This window comes from Anguilla anguilla, chromosome 18 (genome assembly GCF_013347855.1).
Source record: "Anguilla anguilla isolate fAngAng1 chromosome 18, fAngAng1.pri, whole genome shotgun sequence".
Classification (NCBI taxonomy): domain Eukaryota; kingdom Metazoa; phylum Chordata; class Actinopteri; order Anguilliformes; family Anguillidae; genus Anguilla; species Anguilla anguilla.
In genome coordinates this window covers 26431626-26451287 of record NC_049218.1, presented here as the reverse complement: position 1 = coordinate 26451287, position 19662 = coordinate 26431626, and the positions used below count along the sequence as shown (strand labels likewise).

Genomic DNA, 19662 nt, shown 5'->3' with positions numbered 1-19662 from the left:
AGATTTAAAAGCTGGCCGGACAAAAGCCAGCCCTGTCCAAGGCCGAGGCGTGTCTCCGTGCTGGAGCGACACACAGTCAGGACGTTTAAAATAAAAAAAGAATAAAAAAACGGCCACTTGTCCATATGAATTATTGATAGTTTGCTGTGATGAGACCCTCAGCATACAATGTCTGTATTATACTCACACCCCCCCCCCACCCCCCTCCCAAAAGGCAAAATTTGATTTCCAACATACACTGCCAGTATGTTATGGCCTTGCTGAAGTGACTGTATAAAATCATAGTTTGAAAGCATTATTCTGGTCTGTCTGGCAATTAAACATGCTCATGTGTGGCTTTCTGGGGAACGCAGCCAGAATCCCGTCGGCACCAGTCCCAGCCTTGCTTCATTGTTAGAGCATCTCTCTTTGTCTGTGCTAGTGAACTTTATTGGGATGGAATGCAGTACAATGTATCGGGCCTAACTTTAACTTTCCATTAACGTTCTGTGCCGTCTCCACGTTTGGGAGCCCGCTGTCTCTGCAAAACCACACTCCCAGATCTACTCAAGATGCTGCTGTGAACTTATTAGCCCATTAATCACCAGGCGCGCTAAAAATAAACTCCACGGTACACCATGATGTCTGGAGTCAGTCGATTAGCTTTAGCCGTTCAGGGTTTTCAAAAAAGCAAGTGCCCTGTTTTTATTCTCTATTTAACACCATTTTTTCCCCTTTTAATTTCGGGACGTGCCTCATCCTCCGTCAGTTTGGAAGGGCGCAGCCGAGAAATCGCCGTTAGACTAGCACAGGGCTGGCAGAACTCCAGCCCTGGGGGGCCGTAGTGACCGCTGGTTTTCGGTTTTCGAGTGCTGAATGTAAGTCATTGATTGGCTGAAGAGTCCACAAGCCTTGTTCTCATGGCCTTAATTGGCTGCTGGTTGAACGGAAACCACCGATGCCCGCAGACACTGTGGTCCTCCAGGGCTGGAGTTTGGCCAGAGTATAAACCATGCAAGGCTGGCACAGGTACACTGCTCACCTGATCTACCAGAGCTTGTGGCTGGTGAGCTACAGTATGAGAGACAATCTTGCTTCCTTAGTACTGCTAAAATAACTAGTATTCTTCTATTTTTGTCTTCAGATTGTTTCATTTCTCAATCTGCATTGCATGAATAAGTCTTTTTTTAATGATTGAAGTACAGTGGACTCTAGAGTTGTTTGCACCCTTGGTAAAGCAAACACACTATGAAAACATTTTGTTTGTCAGCTTGATCTCGCATTTTAAATTTGAGAGAAGTCTAACCTTTATTTGAAGTATAATTAAAATTAATAACAAATTCTTAATCAGGAAACATCTTCTAAAAAATGTCTGTTTCACAATTATTGGCACAATACTTGTTCTTTAGAACTAAATCGAATAGATTACTTGTGTTATCATTTTTGCAAGCTAAGTGCTTTGATTGATAATATTAGAAACTTTTGTGCATAAGCCCAGTGCTGCATGGTCACTCTATGCATTCTGAACTGACTGTACACTATTACCTTTAAAGGCTAATTTGGTCATGTTAATGTAAATGGTATTTGTGCTGCATTACTGAAAGGCATTAAACAGAATACAGGCAAAATAGATCATATTTTGAAATATTCATTCTGTTGCTGTTGTATCACTAGACAGAATGTGGGTCCAGCATTTGAAAAGAACCAACTCTCATTATAACTTCATGTCTGACTAACAACAGCAGTAATTAATCAGTCTCCACACGGATAAGTCCTGCGGGTTTTTGAGATAAAGGCTCAGAATTCTGTCCAAGAAAAAGAGAAGCGGGTTGTCGTTTCTTGCCACGGCCCATTCGTTGTTTATTAATCTGAGAAAAATGTTTCACCATGGAAACAAGAAATTCCTAATTCTAGTTATTTGCAAACTGTGCTGTTGTCTCTCACTTATTTATCTGTTTAATACACTGTTCAGAAAAAATACTGTAACTATTTATGCTGCAGACCATCTTTTCCAGAAATACAGTATGGTCAAGTGTGCGTGTGTGTGTGTGTGTGTATGTGCATGTGTGTGTGTGTGCGTGTGTGTGCGTGTGTGTGTGTGTGAGAGAGAGTGTGTATGTGTGAGTGTGTGTGTTTACACAGCAGCCTTAACAGTTATTTTTCTCCTATCGCATGAATCATGGGGCCGCTTGGCAGGGAAGTCACTGTGCAATTATCCTCTTTCTTATCTTCCTGTCTTTCTCATCTGCTTCTCGAATTGCTCCGTGCGGATGGTTGTGAGGCAAAAGATCCCATAACACGCTTATCACAACTGCACATTTTCCTGTATGGAATATCCCACTAATGAATAAAAAAAATAAAAGGTTTTCGGTTGGCACCACGTTTTAAAGACATTTTCTCTTGGAGATGTTTTGGTGATTTAGCGTCTGTCGTGGCGTTTCTCTTCTGAGATGAAGCTGATGAGGTCATGCCAAGCTGAATTTATGGCTCTGGCAGGCGAATCAAAGGGAAAATATTAACGGCTGATGACAGGAAGCCTTCTGCACGTTATCGAGTGTTTTCTCCTTTATATTTTTCTGTTCCTCTTCGGGGGACTGGACACTGGGAAAGCATTTTAAATGCTGATGATTCGGAAAAACAGCACCTACGAGGAGTCTAAACTCTGAACCTGTGACCAGACCTTCATAAAAAACAGTGCACAAACACGACGGAATCAAAATACAACACAATAGACTGAAAATGGTTTGGGCATTACCTGATGCTAGACTGTAGATAGCTTATGTACAATTATGTGCATTTTAATTCTATTGCATTTGTAATGATAATGTGCCATTATTAGCGTCTTTTTTAGCATTTATTCCTGGCTCATTTGTAACCACCATTTAAACCATTGTGTTAAAGAGGACTGCCAAGAAGAGGTAGCCTATGACCAGGCAACGAATATGTATGTTTTTGCACAGTAACAGTCTTTCGATTCAGTCTCAGATAAGAACCTTAAAATGTGTTTTCTATGAGTGAAATTAAAGTAAAAGCTCAAAAAGTTAAATTCAGACCAACATGTGCAATGTTTATGCTGTCATTAAAGGGGCAGTTCACCTATAATGTTTTTCATAGTACTTCAGTTTCAGCTAGTGCTAGGGTTAGAGAATTAGGGTCCAGCTAGGGTTAGGGTTAGGGAAACAGTAAGTCTGGGGGTTGAGGCAAGTTTTTCATCAATGGTTTTCTTCTGTTTTCAAAAATACCTTTGGCTTCAATTAGGGTTTAGGGCTCAAATTAGGGTTCAGCTAGGGTTAGGGTTAGTTTTTGGTATACAAAAACTGTCTGGGTTTTTGATTGACCCAGACAGTTTTTCTATACCATGAAGGATATGTTAGATATTTAGTAAAGTATACCTGCTTTATAGAGGCTGGTATAGGGGGATATGATGGTTGTAAGGAAAAGTTACTCCAAAGCACCTGGCATGGCAATGTTGTGCCTCCAGTTATGTGTGTACTCATACACACGCACAAACCACAAAATGCTGTCCAAATACTTATGGACTGCACTACAGTAGTAGTAGTAGTAGTAGAAGTAGATAGTCGTAGTAATAGTAGGAGGAGTAGTTGTCGTCATGGTAGTCTTATTAGTAGTAGTAGTAGGCATAGTAGTAGTAATTTGCCTGAAGAACACCTTTATCCAAGATTGTTTATAAAGCAGACATTTTGCCTGGAAAATGGAATAGAAGCGATACACCTGGGAACTGATGTTTTCAGTCTTTTATTCAATATTACCACTTTATTCAATGGCAGGTGGTTGGGGGATCGGGTCTCAGTGGGTCTCAGTAGGTTTGATTTTTTCGTAGTTTTACAGATCTTGAATAGGTCTTAAGTACACCGTGGTCAGGCCCGCACACAGCCGAAACCATGCCATTGGCTGCTCGGTTAGCCTGACAACGCAGTATCATGAGGGTTTAATATGGGGACTGCTCATTGGCGGTTCACCCTGTAGATAGTTTCATCTCTGACATCACAATCACAACAACAATTCAAACAAAAGCATAAGGAAATTGGTGTCAAAGTGCTCCACATCAGCAGTCATGTTGCTTTGCTTTTAGTTGGACAAATCCTTTGTTGACTCACTACATGTATATATGTTGCTAGTTTTATGGAACGGTGGGTCAGCACAGAGATAGCTACTTTTGGGCCGTAAATTGCTTCCAGGACTAAAGGCGCTACATGCTGACTCACTGCCCCGGGCAATGCAGCTTTCTGTGGGAAATGCCAGATTCCTTTGCAGGAGGATGAGATTACTTTCCAGTGCAGAATCTCAAAGGTGATCCATGACCAAAGAGACAAGACACCACTAATGTTAAAGATGAACGGCCACGAAGCATAAGTTTTTGAAACGACTGGTATGTATGATGACAGTTAAGACTCGAAACAAGGACTTTATGCTGTTTGCTCCAAATTCACATGACAACCTGGTGAAAGGTGGTTTCAAATCGATTACGACATTGATTCAAGAACACAAAAGTGCAAATGTGATACAGCCCACATCTTAAACATTAAAAACCCATTTTAAACTCCAGGAACAGAAGACCTATTGTTTATAACCCTAAAACAATATGCTTTCCATCTACTGAAAGTTTAGAAAATGTGGAACTTTTCAGAAATATACCATACCTAGCTTTACCATGATTGGGTTATGTGCCCTGACTGTAATAACAACACATTTATCAGATTTTCTTTTGGATACCGTTACCCAGACAGAATCTGGCCAAACCCACAAAATGGTGTTTCAGTAACGCTATGAACCTTACGTAGCATTCTTATTCTTTTCATATACTTGTATTTAACAGACTCAGAAACAATATTCAGCACAGTATTCAAAACTACTGTACACTTGAGAGGTTACTTTTGGTTATTATTTAATGCTTCAAATCATTTAACATAATTCTGTGTACAGAATTTTTAACTGCTTTGAAATAGAGATTCCATCGGTGAAGATAAGCATGCTGTGTATCATATTAGCGACTCATCATACTTTTATTTATTCAATGCTAGAGTGTTTTATTTATTTATTTATTTGTGTGTGTGTGCGTGTATGCATGTATGTATTGCTAATTCTGTAAAGACTGCATGCAGATTCACGATTCATTCCATCGGCATAGTTGGGGGGGCGGGCAGTGGTGAGGTTGGGGATATGCAGATTATAGTGAGCCAAACCTCACAACTTGAAGTGCCGGTGAACCTCCCTGTTTCGTGGATGTCAGATAAAACCTTTTCCCTCTGGTTGAACCCTCCGTAGACGTGAAATGGGTCACTCCACAGAGAGCGCGCGAGTCCACTGACAGACATCATACACCCCAATGCATCACTCTCTTCTGTAACAGTGTCAGTCCTCGGGAGTTTCGCTGAAGGGAAAGTATCCCTGTTAAGAGGAGGAGAGCGAAAAAGAGAAAAAGATATTTAATACTGTGGAAGCTCACTCACGTGAAAGACTATCTGATCAGGTTGCATGCATTCCCGTCTCAAAAAACCCTCTGCTAGTCAACAGAGCAATGTTGCTATTGTGTACAATAGTACCTTAGAGGCATCATGCTAAGCTAACCCTCGACCAGACACCGGTTCATCAAAGGATTATCTTGGGCGTAGCTAAAGACAGGAAGCTCGAACGCACGTGTCTTTTTCGGACGTGCAGAGCAATCAGTGTACCTGGGAAAAACCTCCACCTCCTTGAACAAAGGGAAATCACCAGCTATGTTTTCACTGGCATGAGTTTGTATGTAACTTTACAGTACTAGTTAACATTTTTAATGTGGTTAATGTAAACGAACATCGTCACCATTAAAAAAAAAAAAAAATTACTCAATTTATGAAAATGATCTATGACCTATGCTTACAGTTTGGAAAATAAGAGAAAAGCATAAGTGGTACACATGTGCATTATGGCTAATAGAACAAGTTCATATGTGCACAAAATGTATGCCACACCACTCAGCATAAAATTAACCATTATGTGTGGGCAATTAATTCATTTGGTGCTGACAAAATGCATGGGCCTTGCTTTGATCATATGATATAGACTCTTTCTGAGAAACAGTCATTTGATAACACCTATGCTTTAGGTCATATGTCACTTTTTCTGAGAAACAGTCATTTGAAAACAAGTATGTTTTAGATAATATGATATCACTTTTTTTGAGAAACAGTAGTTTGAAAACATCTATCTGGCTTGCACACAAGTTAGAGGAATAGATTGTTGCACTTCAAGGTAATGTTGTCGCAGGATTCTAATTAAAACATCGGCACTGGATCTGTGAGGTTTCAGCAATAAATTTTACCCCAGCCTAGCCCTCAGGAAGAGGAACTCAGCTTCTGGAATGTCCACACCCAACCTTCAAATAATCTGTCCAACCGCAGAACAAAAGGAGATAATCTTGCAGGAGTATATTTCTCTGGTCTTTCAATCACATGACCAGTGAAGTGCATAAATCTCACCAGGCATTAAGAAGAGGAGACGGAGCCCACGCTGAGAGGCTATGGCTATCAAACTGTGTGGAGCACTGCAGCTTCCTCCCTGCTTTCTAGAGCGTCTGCCCAAATATTACATTTCTTGGACAATAAATCTATCCAGAGGTACCTCCAGAATGTGATAAACATGGGACCATTAAAAATAAGGAGGATTTTTTGGCATGGCCACACAGGCAGCCGGCAGGAAAATGACCATCTTCAGGAGTTATAAATAATTCAAGTGCAGAGGCGCAGAGGGGAGATTTCAGGAAGAAAGGTCTTTTGAAAGATGTATTTGGAAGTAAAATTGCATCCCTTTCTGTGATGTGTGCCAAGGACTCTCTGTGGTCGACCAGGCAGATTCAACTCTCTCCTTTTCGTGCTAAGCATGCTTTTTTTCTGTCAGATGGTGCTCCTAAAAAAATGTGCTTTACTGTTATCTATAATTTTTTTAACAGCTCAAGTAGCTCATAAAAGTTATGATTTTAAATTCCTCTTTTTCGAATGTTAAGGATTTATACAGTTGGAATTAAAGCATTTGGGGGAGAAAAGCACAATGAAGTGTATAAAATTTTAAAACAATTTTGCCAAGACATCCATCCAGCTATATTAAATGATAGCACTAACTTACTGACTATCTACACATTATATGCAGTCACCATCACACACCTAGGTCATATAATTAAACAAAAATGTCTACATCTTCCATGAATATATGTATGTGCAAACTAAAATGTGGCAAGATTTTCACTGTTGTGATTCACATTTTCTTTATGTGCAAGCTACTTGACGTTAGCTAGGTTCTCTGGCTGGTAAGCCAAAGTTAGAAAATTCATACCTTGTCAGGACTGTATACATCTTGGTTACACTCTTGACGTACTTCCATCCCATCGCCACTTGTTCAGAATTCCATTATTGGCACCATCATATTTGATAAATAAATTGATAAATAAATAAATCAATAAAAATGGGTCTTGCATGTGCCTGCAGGTGGCAGATGGCTTTGACAAGTCCACTACTGTACCTCCATTTCCTGGGTAAACGGTTCAGCACAGAGAGGAGAGAGGGAGAGGGGGATGGCCGTGGGAGGGCGACGCTGGCAGAGGAGAGGCCGATGGCTGAAAGAGCAGTCGCTGGTCACTGCCTCACATCTGATCCAGATCCCAAGGCCCCTCTCTCATTAACTGTGAGGGACAAACGAAAGCCCTCCGGACCCCAGCCCGGGTCAGCTTCCTGTTTACTCTCTCACCTCCAGCAGACCTGACAGCATCACTGCCTGCCTCAGAAACCCCCCCTCAGAGGCCTGTTTGTCAGCTCATTACATTCTGTTCAGAACCATCTCCCAGGAGAAACATGCTCCCACCACAAATCAGGCCTTCCCAATCTCGACAGATCAGAAAGTTACACTTTCCACAAAAGGAAGAAATACATTTTTTTTCCTTCACCCCAGATAGAACAGTTTCAGTTTTAATACAAGAGGTCAAGTTCACTTCCATAACATTTTCACACTACTTTTTTTAAATGTTTATTTGATTATGTGACATCACGCTGCAGGACTCTGATTCCAGCCTCAAAAACCAGAGGCCTCTTTTCCCTCAGTCACGCTAGTAAAATTCCAGCCGGTCACTTGACTGGGAGACATAAACACGCGCTGCGCAGAAGGGCGTCTGCTGGGAGAATGAGCGACGTGACGTAATTGGTTTAATGGAGGGGCGAGGCTGGCACGGGGACAGGCCTGCCGATCGGCGCTGATCCGGGCCGCCAGCGTGTGGGGTCCGCTCCAGACAGAGCAAGGCCGATGATGAGGGGGTTGGGAGCTGACGCAGACAAGGCCGCCGCGCGGACAGGTGTGGGCGGGCGGGCGCTTCTGCAGACAGCCTTGCCCTGGTGACGATAACAACCCAGAGCTGTGCTCCACGGTGAGAAGAACAGGGGAGCAGAACGTCACCTGGGTAACGCTGGGAACTGGGACAGAGACGCGCTGTGTGTGGCGGGCGGTGACTGAGGGAGCGGGAGGATCTAAGCGCTTGGCTAGCAGCGGCCATTCCATCACTCTGTGAGGAAGCCAGGGGCTGGACCTCCAGTGCCACCCTGTGCACACCAGCATGGTAAAAAACAATTAAGCCTAATCAAACTGGGGAAGAACTGTTTAAACTGCTGCTGGAGGCTAGCAAATGCACTGCACTAACCCCCTTCCATAGCAACTGACCCACACACTGCACTAACCCCCTCCCATAGCAACTGACCCACACACTGCACTAACCCCCTCCCATAGCAACTGACCCACACACTGCACTAACCCCCTCCCATAGCAACTGACCCACACACTGCACTAACCCCCTCCCATAGCAACTGACCCACACACTGCACTAACCCCCTCCCTATAGCAACTGACCCACACACTGCACTATCCCCCTCCCATAGCTACTAACCCCCTCTCATAGCAACTGACCCACACACTGCACTAACCCCCTCCCATAGCTACTAACCCCCTCTCATAGCAACTGACCCACACACTGTACTAACCCCCTCTCATAGCAACTGACCCACACACTGCACTAACCCCCTCTCATAGCAACTGACCCACACACTGCACTAACCCCCTCCCATAGCAACTGACCCACACACTGCACTAACCCCCTCCCATAGCTACTAACCCCCTCTCATAGCAACTGACCCACACACTGTACTAACCCCCTCCGATAGCAACTGACTTACACAATGCACTAACCCCCTCCCATAGTAATTGACTTACACACTGCACTAACCCCTTCCTATAGCAACTGACCCACACACTGCACTAACCCCCTCCCATAGCAACTGACCCACACACTGCACTAACCCCCTCCCATAGCTACTAACCCCCTCTCATAGCAACTGACCCACACACTGTACTAACCCCCTCTCATAGCAACTGACCGAAAAACTGTACTAACCTCCTTCCATAGCAACTGACCCATTCTGTACTAATCCCCTCGCATAGCAACTGACACTGTACTAATCCCCTCTCATAGCAACTGACCCACACACTGAACTAATCCCCTCACATAACAACTGAACCAGCCACTGTATTAATCCCTCCCACAGCAACTGACCCACACACTACACTATCCCTCTCCCATAGCAACTGACCCACACACTGCACTAACCCCCTCCCATAGCAACTGACCCACACACTATACTAAAGAAGGGGAACAAACACAATCCCTTTTCAAGGCACTTCGATCACCCCCCCACCCCCCCAAAAAAAAACCTTGTTTTTTTTTTTTTGGGGGGGGGGGGTTTTGCCTTAAATACCTTTTAAAATCTGCAGTGCTATTCTTATACTAAGCAAGCATGGACAACAAGCATATCTGTAAAACACAAAATAAGTTACCTGGGGTTAGTAGGTCATAAAACATAATGTTAAAAAAAATTATTTTAATTAGAAGGCAAGAAAACAACTGTGTCGAAAATGACACACCCAGCAGAAAGCAATTTTCATGCAGAAAATTACAGCATGCAAAAGCTGTAAGTAGTTTATTACTCGAACGGAATGCTTTTTTCATCAGAGCGGTTATTGTTTAATATATTGTTCCGCGCTCGTAGTCTCATCATGAGAGGTAATCACTGTGCATTTAAGATGTAATTGGTGGTGTTTATTTTTTGTTGGTTGTTGATTTATAGAAGGCCCCATGCCTGCTGATCAACCAGCACTTCAGCGTATGGTAAACACAGTCACAAATAGCAAGCTGCCAGCCAGGAAACTCCTTCAAATGTTTGAAGCTGGGACACGTTTCCCAGTCAGAGCAAAATATAAAATAGACCTTTTGATGTTGTAATCAATTGCATATTCCTCAGACTAATAAGAAAGTAATTGTCCTAAATACGCATTCGATTTCTGGCTAAAATGAATAGTCCATAAGTAAGATGGTTATAAGGAAAGCCAACGCAGCTATAGCTACAGCTACCACTGTGCATCACTCCCAGAATTCCACACATAACGGCACCCCCAAATCCATCCACGATGTCCCCACTGGAATGCTGAACTGTATCAAATCAAAGTATGCACACGCACACACACACACACACACACATACAGGCATGCACACACACGCACGCACACACACACATATGCATGCATGCGCACACACACACACGCACATGCACACACATCCACACACACACGCACACACACATACACACACACACAAACACAGAGAGAGAGAGAGAGAGAGAGAGAGAGAGAGAGAGAGAGAGAGAGAGAGAGAGAGAATGATAATTGCGTTGGCTGGCTGTTTGCGAGTTTCCACTGAACCCGCTCTGCAGTGGATGGGAGTGGAGGACAGGCAGACCGCTGTCTCTGTGGGGAGAGCGCTCTGGTGCCAGGGCGCAGCCGAGGCGGGCGACGCGCATCGCGGCGAGCGCGCCAGACAGACAAGCGGCCGCAGGAATGAGCCCCGGCAACCCCTTGCCCCGGCCCAGTGACATTGTGTCTGCGCGTTTGTTCTGCTCGCTCTGTGATCTACAAAGGGCCTGATCTGACAGCTACGGCGCAGTGTTTTATGGGCCGCGATCAGCTAGCGTGAGCCCCACTGTGGGGAATGCTCTCTGCGCGAGTCGGGCTGGCTCTGCTGATCCCTGTTTGTGATTTCCCCCGATGCTGCATCCCCAGCTCACAACGGACGCAGGAATTAAAACGATGCTTTTATTTCACTTGAATCACGACTAAGTCGGCTGACGCAACGTTGCAAGTCTGTCTACCAGAACCCTCAGCCTGAAGGTTTAATTTTTTAATTTTATTTTGACACTGTCAACTGACAATGTCTTGTACATTCAACAGATAGGGGTGTGTACCTTAGGGACACAAATCTTCAGGGTTTGAATCCCGTGTGGGACTCAGTGAAAGAGGGTTTACCTGGGTGTGGTTGTGTTGGGACAGCAGCTGAGCCTAGTTGTGTAAATGTCCCAGCTCTACATTGCATGAAGTAAACTTGTGTTTTTGCAGCAAGCTCCCATTTTGATGACGGGAAGTTAAAGACCTGATCATTACGTAGTCCCAATATTACTGAAGCTTGGAGAGCCCAGCCCAGCCCAGACATGGTACACGTCCAGTCCTGCAGACGTTTTGGACCCGAACAGAGAGACCAAAGAGTCGTTCCGCTGCTCCGCCTAGTCTGCAGCTGGTCCACCCGGCTATGCTCTGGAAACCATGTTCAGGATCCTGGACTTCCCCCACCTTTGAGTCAAAAGGGAAGGACTGAACGAGATCCAATGGTTTCTGGTGCACGGGCCCCAGGAAAAACCGCCGTGGAACCGTTTATACGCCTCTGAGGTAAGGGGTTACGTCAGCCGGCGCAACTTCACGCAGCCTGACTGCTCAGGGTGGCGTGATGTCGGGCATGTCAGTCTCGGTTTGAGCAAAGGCGACTGAACTCTGAGAGGCCGCAGCGATGCAGTCAGAGAGGGCCGCAGTCAGAGAGGGCCACAGCGATGCAGTCAGAGAGGGCCGCAGTCAGAGAGGGCCGCAGCGATGCAGTCAGAGAGGGCCGCAGTCAGAGAGGGCCGCAGCGATGCAGTCAGAGAGGGCCGCAGTCAGAGGGGCCGCAGCGATGCAGTCAGAGAGGGCCGCAGCGATGCAGTCAGAGAGGGCCGCAGTCAGAGGGGCCGCAGCGATGCAGTCAGAGAGGGCCGCAGTCAGAGAGGGCCGCAGCGATGCAGTCAGAGAGGGCCGCAGTCAGAGGGGCCGCAGCGATGCAGTCAGAGAGGGCCGCAGCGATGCAGTCAGAGAGGGCCGCAGTCAGAGGGGCCGCAGCGATGCAGTCAGAGAGGGCCGCAGTCAGAGAGGGCGCAGCAATGCAGTCAGAGAGGGCCGCAGCGATGCAGTCAGAGAGGCCCCAGCGATGCAGTCAGAGAGGCCGCAGCGATGCAGTCAGAGAGGGCCGCAGCGATGCAGTCAGAGAGGGCCGCAGTCAGAGGGGCCGCAGCGATGCAGTCAGAGAGGGCCGCAGTCAGAGAGGGCGCAGCAATGCAGTCAGCGAGGGCCGCAGCGATGCAGTCAGAGAGGGCCGCAGCGATGCAGTCAGAGAGGCTGCAGCGATGCAGTCAGAGAGGCTGCAGCGATGCAGTCAGAGAGGGCCGCAGTCAGAGAGGGCTGCAGCGATGCAGTCAGAGAGGGCCGCAGCGATGCAGTCAGAGAGGGCGCAGCGATGCAGTCAGAGAGGGCCGCAGTCAGAGAGGGCGCAGCGATGCAGTCAGAGAGGGCTGCTGCGATGCAGTCAGAGAGGGCGCAGCGATGCAGTCAGAGAGGGCGCAGCGATGCAGTCAGAGAGGGCCGCAGCGATGCAGTCAGAGAGGGCGCAGCGATGCAGTCAGAGAGGGCCGCAGCGATGCAGTCAGAGAGGGCGCAGAGATGCAGTTTGAGAGGGAACAGCGATGCAGTCAGAGAGGGCCGCAGCGATGCAGTCAGAGAGGGCCGCAGCGATGCAGTTAGAGAGGGCCGCAGTCAGAGAGGGCCGCAGTGATGCAGTCAGAGAGGGCCGCAGTCAGAGAGGGCCGCAGCGATGCAGTCAGAGAGGGCCGCAGTCAGAGGGGCCGCAGCGATGCAGTCAGAGAGGGCTGCAGCGATGCAGTCAGAGAGGGCCGCAGTCAGAGGGGCCGCAGCGATGCAGTCAGAGAGGGCCGCAGTCAGAGAGGGCCGCAGCGATGCAGTCAGAGAGGGCCGCGGTCAGAGGGGCCGCAGCGATGCAGTCAGAGAGGGCCGCAGCGATGCAGTCAGAGAGGGCCGCAGTCAGAGGGGCCGCAGCGATGCAGTCAGAGAGGGCCGCAATCAGAGAGGGCGCAGCAATGCAGTCAGAGAGGGCCGCAGCGATGCAGTCAGAGAGGGCCGCAGCGATGCAGTCAGAGAGGCCGCAGCGATGCAGTCAGAGAGGGCCGCAGCGATGCAGTCAGAGAGGGCCACAGTCAGAGGGGCCGCAGCGATGCAGTCAGAGAGGGCCGCAGTCAGAGAGGGCGCAGCAATGCAGTCAGAGAGGGCCGCAGCGATGCAGTCAGAGAGGGCCGCAGCGATGCAGTCAGAGAGGCTGCAGCGATGCAGTCAGAGAGGCTGCAGCGATGCAGTCAGAGAGGGCCGCAGTCAGAGAGGGCTGCAGCGATGCAGTCAGAGAGGGCCGCAGCGATGCAGTCAGAGAGGGCGCAGCGATGCAGTCAGAGAGGGCCGCAGTCAGAGAGGGCGCAGCGATGCAGTCAGAGAGGGCTGCTGCGATGCAGTCAGAGAGGGCGCAGCGATGCAGTCAGAGAGGGCGCAGCGATGCAGTCAGAGAGGGCCGCAGCGATGCAGTCAGAGAGGGCGCAGCGATGCAGTCAGAGAGGGCGCAGCGATGCAGTCAGAGAGGGCCGCAGCGATGCAGTCAGAGAGGGCGCAGAGATGCAGTTTGAGAGGGAACAGCGATGCAGTCAGAGAGGGCCGCAGCGATGCAGTCAGAGAGGGCCGCAGCGATGCAGTCAGAGAGGGCGCAGCGATGCAGTCAGAGAGGGCCGCAGCGATGCAGTCAGAGAGGGCGCAGAGATGCAGTTTGAGAGGGAACAGCGATGCAGTCAGAGAGGGCTGCAGCGATGCAGTCAGAGAGGGCTGCAGCGATGCAGTCAGAGAGGGCGCAGCGATGCAGTGATGCAGTCAGAGAGGGCCGCAGCGATGCAGTCAGAGAGGGACGCAGCGATGCAGTCAGAGAGGGCGCAGCGATGCAGTCAGAGAGGCCGCAGCGATGCAGTCAGAGAGGGCCGCAGCGATGCAGTCAGAGAGGGCCGCAGTCAGAGAGGGTGCAGCGATGCAGTCAGAGAAGTAAATGCGAAGTAAATTTAATGTTTAATTAATGTATTGATACATAATTAATTCATGTTAACAACTACATTAAAATAAGGTCATGAATTGGCATAAAATAGAGTGTTACCTTTTTTATAATTCACATTCTCAGACAGCAAGATTCCTTTTTCCCCATTTTTTGAGCCGGTAAAAGACAACACCAGAGTGCGTCAAAAAAAACAGCCGCTTCCATGCAGAGCTGCAGTACCCAGAAAGGCTGGGCTTTACCTCAGCTGCACCCTGCGGCTGCAGACTGTGGACCGAGTTGCCACTGCCTCGTGACGTCACGGCTTTTACTCCAAACATCAGAATCAGGAGGAAGACCGGGAGCCAGTCACCCAAACCCCTCTTTATAGCGTTATATTTCTTCATTGGAAGATTGATTAATGATAGACTGAGTGTGTGTAAGTATGTATGTGTGTGCGTGTGTGTGTATACGTGTGTGTGTGTGTGTGTGTGTGCGTGTGTGTGCGTGTGTGTGCATGCGTGTGTGAGTGCGTGTGTGTGCATGTGTGAGAGAGAGAGAGAGAGAGAGAGAGAGAGGGAGAAGGAGAAGGGAATTATTCTGGCTCTGACATTAGCTCTGACATTATATCCTTAATAAAATAAATCTGAGCTTCAAGTCAAACAATGGCATTATGGCTCAAAACAAACCCCGGCATGTATCGCTGGTCAGAAAACAGGAATCAGCTGTGCAAATAACACTCGGCCGCCAAAGACACTTTAACGTTGAAATAACAACGGAGGCAGCGCAAACTACCCAGCATTCCACCTTCCTTGCTGGCCGTCCATTCCATTCCGCCGACTTCTTTTTGGGGTCCCGTTTAGAGGGCGGCCTTGGACGGGACAGGTTCCCGGCCTGGGACGTGTCACCTCTCAGCACCCCTGTCGGGGGCCGGGACGGCCCGATCGGCGCGCCTCTCTGTTCAGCATCACCGCACGGGGGCGGGGCTTCCTTACAGGGGTGACGGGGGTCACGGTGTTATCGGGGGCCAGGTCTGCTAAGTGCAGAGTCTCAGCTGTTAAAATGGCCGCTCGCAGATAGACGAGCCCAGACTGGCGTTGCTCTGCGCCACAGAGTATCAGTTCAGAGCATTGATCCCTTTGATGGGCTAAAACAGGAAATGCACACAGCAGGCTGCCTGCATTACCCATTTAAAAAACACCCTATATAGGGCTATGACTCCCATATGACTCCTCCTCAGCTCTGTGAGTGGGCTGGGGCCAGCAGACGGAGACTTTCAAAAGTCTTTGCTTTCAGGACAAGTGCAAATTCAACATTTCGTCACTGTCTGGAGAAAACCATGTACCTGCCAAGAAGCTTATCTTTCAGAAAGTGAAAAAACATTCCGATTTCATTATCAATCAACAAATTTCTGCGGAATTTTACAATCTGGCTACATTTTGTGCGAGACGTTGAGCAAAGTCTCCATAAAATCACAACTCTGTCAAAAAAAAGTCGTTAAATTTGTGTTGCATGTTTAGCGCACTGTACTGTGACCATTCTGTGGAGATACATGGCTTTTTCCCGACAGCAACGATTCGCTTTGAGGAACATTGTACAGCTTAGCGCTGTGATGAGAGACAAAGCCAAGCCTGTCCCCGCAGTCTGGGCCCTATAGCGGAGGGGTGAGCATCGGCAACGTCATCTACTACGGTTCATGACTACGGTTCATGGTCCACTATGATGGGCTGCAACTGGTCTCATCCACCCAGAGGTAGACCGGCTTAAAGCTCCTCAGAGTTCCCCGGGCTTCCACTGCATTAGCACAGAGATCAAAGCCTTGTAAAATATTTTTCCAGGGGTTTCAAGTGCACTCTGCAATAAAAATGCAATATTTTGGATTTGAATGATTAAAATGCAATAAATCAGAAGCAGATTGCAGTGTCGAAGAACCTTGACAGGTATTTAAGATTCCATCAGACGGCCAGGGTAAAGTGGGCGTAATAAAAAGAAAAGTTAGTCCGTCTGACTGCAGCATCGGCCTGTCTCGCTAGGGTTAGCTCGCGCCGCGCGGCTCGGAACATCTGCTTTTTTTTCCGCGTGCCCCTTGTTGAACGCTGCCTCGTTCGTTCGTTACCTTTCTGGGACACGATAGCATAATTACACGCAAACCATGTTTCCACAGGGCAGGGAGCGAAGCCTACATTGCAATCCGCCCTTTGATCGAACAGGCCCAAGTTTTGGAGGCTTTCCGAAAAAGTGAAGCATACTTTCTTTTTCTCCGCTCCCCACCCACACAAGGCAGATCCTTGTCGGGAAAACCTATTTTTCCCCTCCGCCGTGCCTCTGCCAAGCAGCCCCGAGTCACCTCAGAGGAGGAGGTAACAGAGGGGGCGGGGCTAACGTAGCAGAAGGCGGGGTCGGGAAAGAGAGGTCTGGATCACTGCCGCGCACAGGTGAGACGCAGGGAATCTGTGTGGGAATTCTGCAGCATTTGGTGCGAAATAAATAACTCCCGCGCACTTTCACGGTGCTGTACCAGAGCACGGTCCCCCTGAGACCCAGGTACAGAGCAGGGAAAGAGTCGAGCGCGGTCAGACTGAGTAGATCCCAAACGCTAGATCCCCAATGCATTGTGGGAAGGTGGCATGCCGGGTTGGTCAGACGTCTTTTGCCACCTCTTAATCTGCACTTCGAGTTGCATCTGCGCCTTCCGTGAAAGGGCTTATGGGATTTTTACCTGCTTAACTGAACCTGTGACATCGCACGTCAGACTGTTCTAAGAACCTACATGATTCTCCGGTAATGCAGTAATTGTAAGTGACCTAATACTATTCATTATTTTGCCTCATTTGTACATTAAGGGTGAGCCATAGAAGTGCTATCGCTTCACATAATGCAGTCTGGGAGGTGGGGCGCTCCCATTCTCTCACGAGCAGTCCCAGGTCTTCCCCCACAATAGGGCTGCGACCCACTCACCCGCAGCACCGTTTGCTTTTGTTTGCCGGGTCCCGTGACTCTGCGAAGCTTCGGTCGTCAAAGCGACGGGGGGCTCCGAGGCTCTGCGTGTCACTCACCACGGCTCGCGACACTCGACCCGAAACCCGACCTGACCCGCCCCGGGGGCCGCAGAGGCCACGCGGGTTACGACCCGCGCCCGTCCCGGGAGCCTCGTCCCTCGTCCCGGAGCGGGATTCCCCGCTCTCCCGTTACGCAGAAGAGCTCCTCCGAGCGCTTCCCATGAGCCGGAGCGCTCGCCCTGCAACGAGAGCGCCGCTGGGATTACTCACGCAGCAAACACCGCCGCTGAAGTGAAGGCCGCTAACCCGCTAACTTTCGCCCTCTGTCCACGGCTCACCTCCCTGGGAGGGCTCTCTGATAGTGGGCTGCAGGTCCACCTGGGGTTTTTCCTAAAAACTCGTTTGAAATTCGGAGTGTTGGACAATAATGCTAAGGATGATGTCTTCAATAGCACGAGGCCCTGAACCTCGATGCCAGTTTAAGCCATGCGACGATGCGAACCACCTCCACATTTCCACATCCCCCCTTTTCTCTTTCTCTCCTACTCCCCATCTCTCTTTTCCTCTCACTCAGTCTCTTCTTTTTTGTCCTCTCCTCTTCCATCATCTCTTCTATACTCATTTTCATCTTCCTCCATCTCTTCCTCCTGGTCTCCTTCTACCTCTCACTCTCCCTCTTCCCCCTCCCGCTACCTCACATCCCCACCCCACCCCACCCCCCACCCTTCAGTAGGGACTCTCAAGATGGCGTCATAAGAGCATACAAGCAGTAAAACGGCAAACAAAATAACAGTCTCTCGTGAAAAAGGTTTACCGCCTCTTTCCCACTCCTAAAATAACTGTTTATGTGAAAACTCCACGGCCTTAAATGGTGTTTTATTGATGGGCGAAATAAGCCTTGCAATGCCGCAACTGCCTCGTGACCAGAATGACGTCTTGCGTTAGCTTTCTATCGTAAGCAAGGCAGAACTGGAAAACGCCCATGGTCACCGAATCTCTCTGTAACTGTTTCTCAGGGTTTTCAAACGCTAATCGAACAATTCTGTCCTAGCCTAACTTTCTTCAAATAAATTCTGTCTCAAATTTAATTACAGTGAAAATGACGTGGTTAATCACAAATGAATGGTCTGAAACACCATCTTGAAAAAAACCAGCCCCATGTCATCATCCATTTTCCTGATCGTATCACCGTATGGAGGTGGTGCAGTGAATATTACTGTTGTCTCTTAGCAAAGAAGGTACCGAGTTTGAATCCTGACCAAGGGCCTCTCTGTGTGGAGCTAGCATGCGCTCTTCATGTCCACGTTGGTTTCTGCTGGGTGCTCTGGTTTCCTCCCACAAGGACAAGCAGTAGGCTAACTGGAGACTCCAAACTGTATGTGAGTGAATGGTGTGTGGGTCTTGCGATGGATAGGCAACTTGTTCAGAGTGTATTCCAGCCTCTCGCCCACTACATGCTGGGACAGGCTCCCCCCCACCCACACACATACCTATATTCTACACAATATTTACCACTGTTGGGGAAACTACTCGGAAAGTGTAGTTGTACAAACTACCAATTACTTCACACTGAAATAGTTGAACTACAGCCAAGCTACCCAAAAGAGAAATGTAGCTTGCAAAACTGCAAGTATTCAAAACCTGTAGTTGAAACTTAATGGTTTGCATTTTTGGCAAAGCTCACGTGTGAAAAGATTTTATTTTTTCTGTTGAGTTCATACAGATTAAATAGGGCCAAGGCTGTTCCCCAGACCTGATGGGCATGTGAGCAATACCCTCATTTTGCACACAGGGAGAACCACAGTACAGCTCAGTGGGGAGAACCAGCCATGTGTGGCAGTTGGCGGTTGGCAAATATAGTGAAGCGGAGTAATTCACACTAACCAGGATTTGTTTAAAGGGGTTTTGAAAAATATATATATATATAAAGACGAAAAGTAGTTGGTAGTTTCAACAAATGACAAATAATTAAGGAATACAACTGCTACCTAAATTTGAATGTAGTTGAACTACCAACATACTGTTGCAAAATGTAATTAATCTAGGTTAACTTCTCCCCAAAACTGATATTTACTGACACTCTACACAAATCAAAAAAGTATATCAGGAGTGAAACAAATCAGACATTGATCATAAACCATTACTCATTTTGCCTTTCAGATTCCAGAAGTGTTTCAGTCACGTAAGCACTGAAAGTGACATTCCCTTGTCTGTCAGTAACTGAGGGAGGTGCCTGGCAGAACAGTTTTGCAGGACACACCTCCCCCTTTCAACACAATTAAGTGCAGTCGTGAAAACACAGAGGCCTTCATGTCAAAACACAGGTTGCACGCACATCTCTGTCATACTCAACAGTGACAACACTAAAACTGAACTGAATAACAGTTA

The 19662-nt window shown here is 47.9% G+C and overlaps 1 protein-coding gene across 1 annotated transcript in view; it reads right to left on the bottom strand.

Moving 5' to 3' along the window:
- LOC118218366 overlaps positions 1–19662 on the bottom strand; it is a 122956-nt gene that overhangs the window by 86784 nt on the left and 16510 nt on the right. Inside the window, exons 2-4 of the mRNA XM_035400974.1 lie at positions 17332–17513; positions 16778–16808; positions 15071–15265 (exon numbers count right to left, since the gene is read on the bottom strand). Of these exons, the coding sequence (XP_035256865.1) occupies positions 15071–15265; positions 16778–16808; positions 17332–17513 (408 nt within the window). The remainder of the gene's footprint in view (positions 1–15070; positions 15266–16777; positions 16809–17331; positions 17514–19662) is intronic.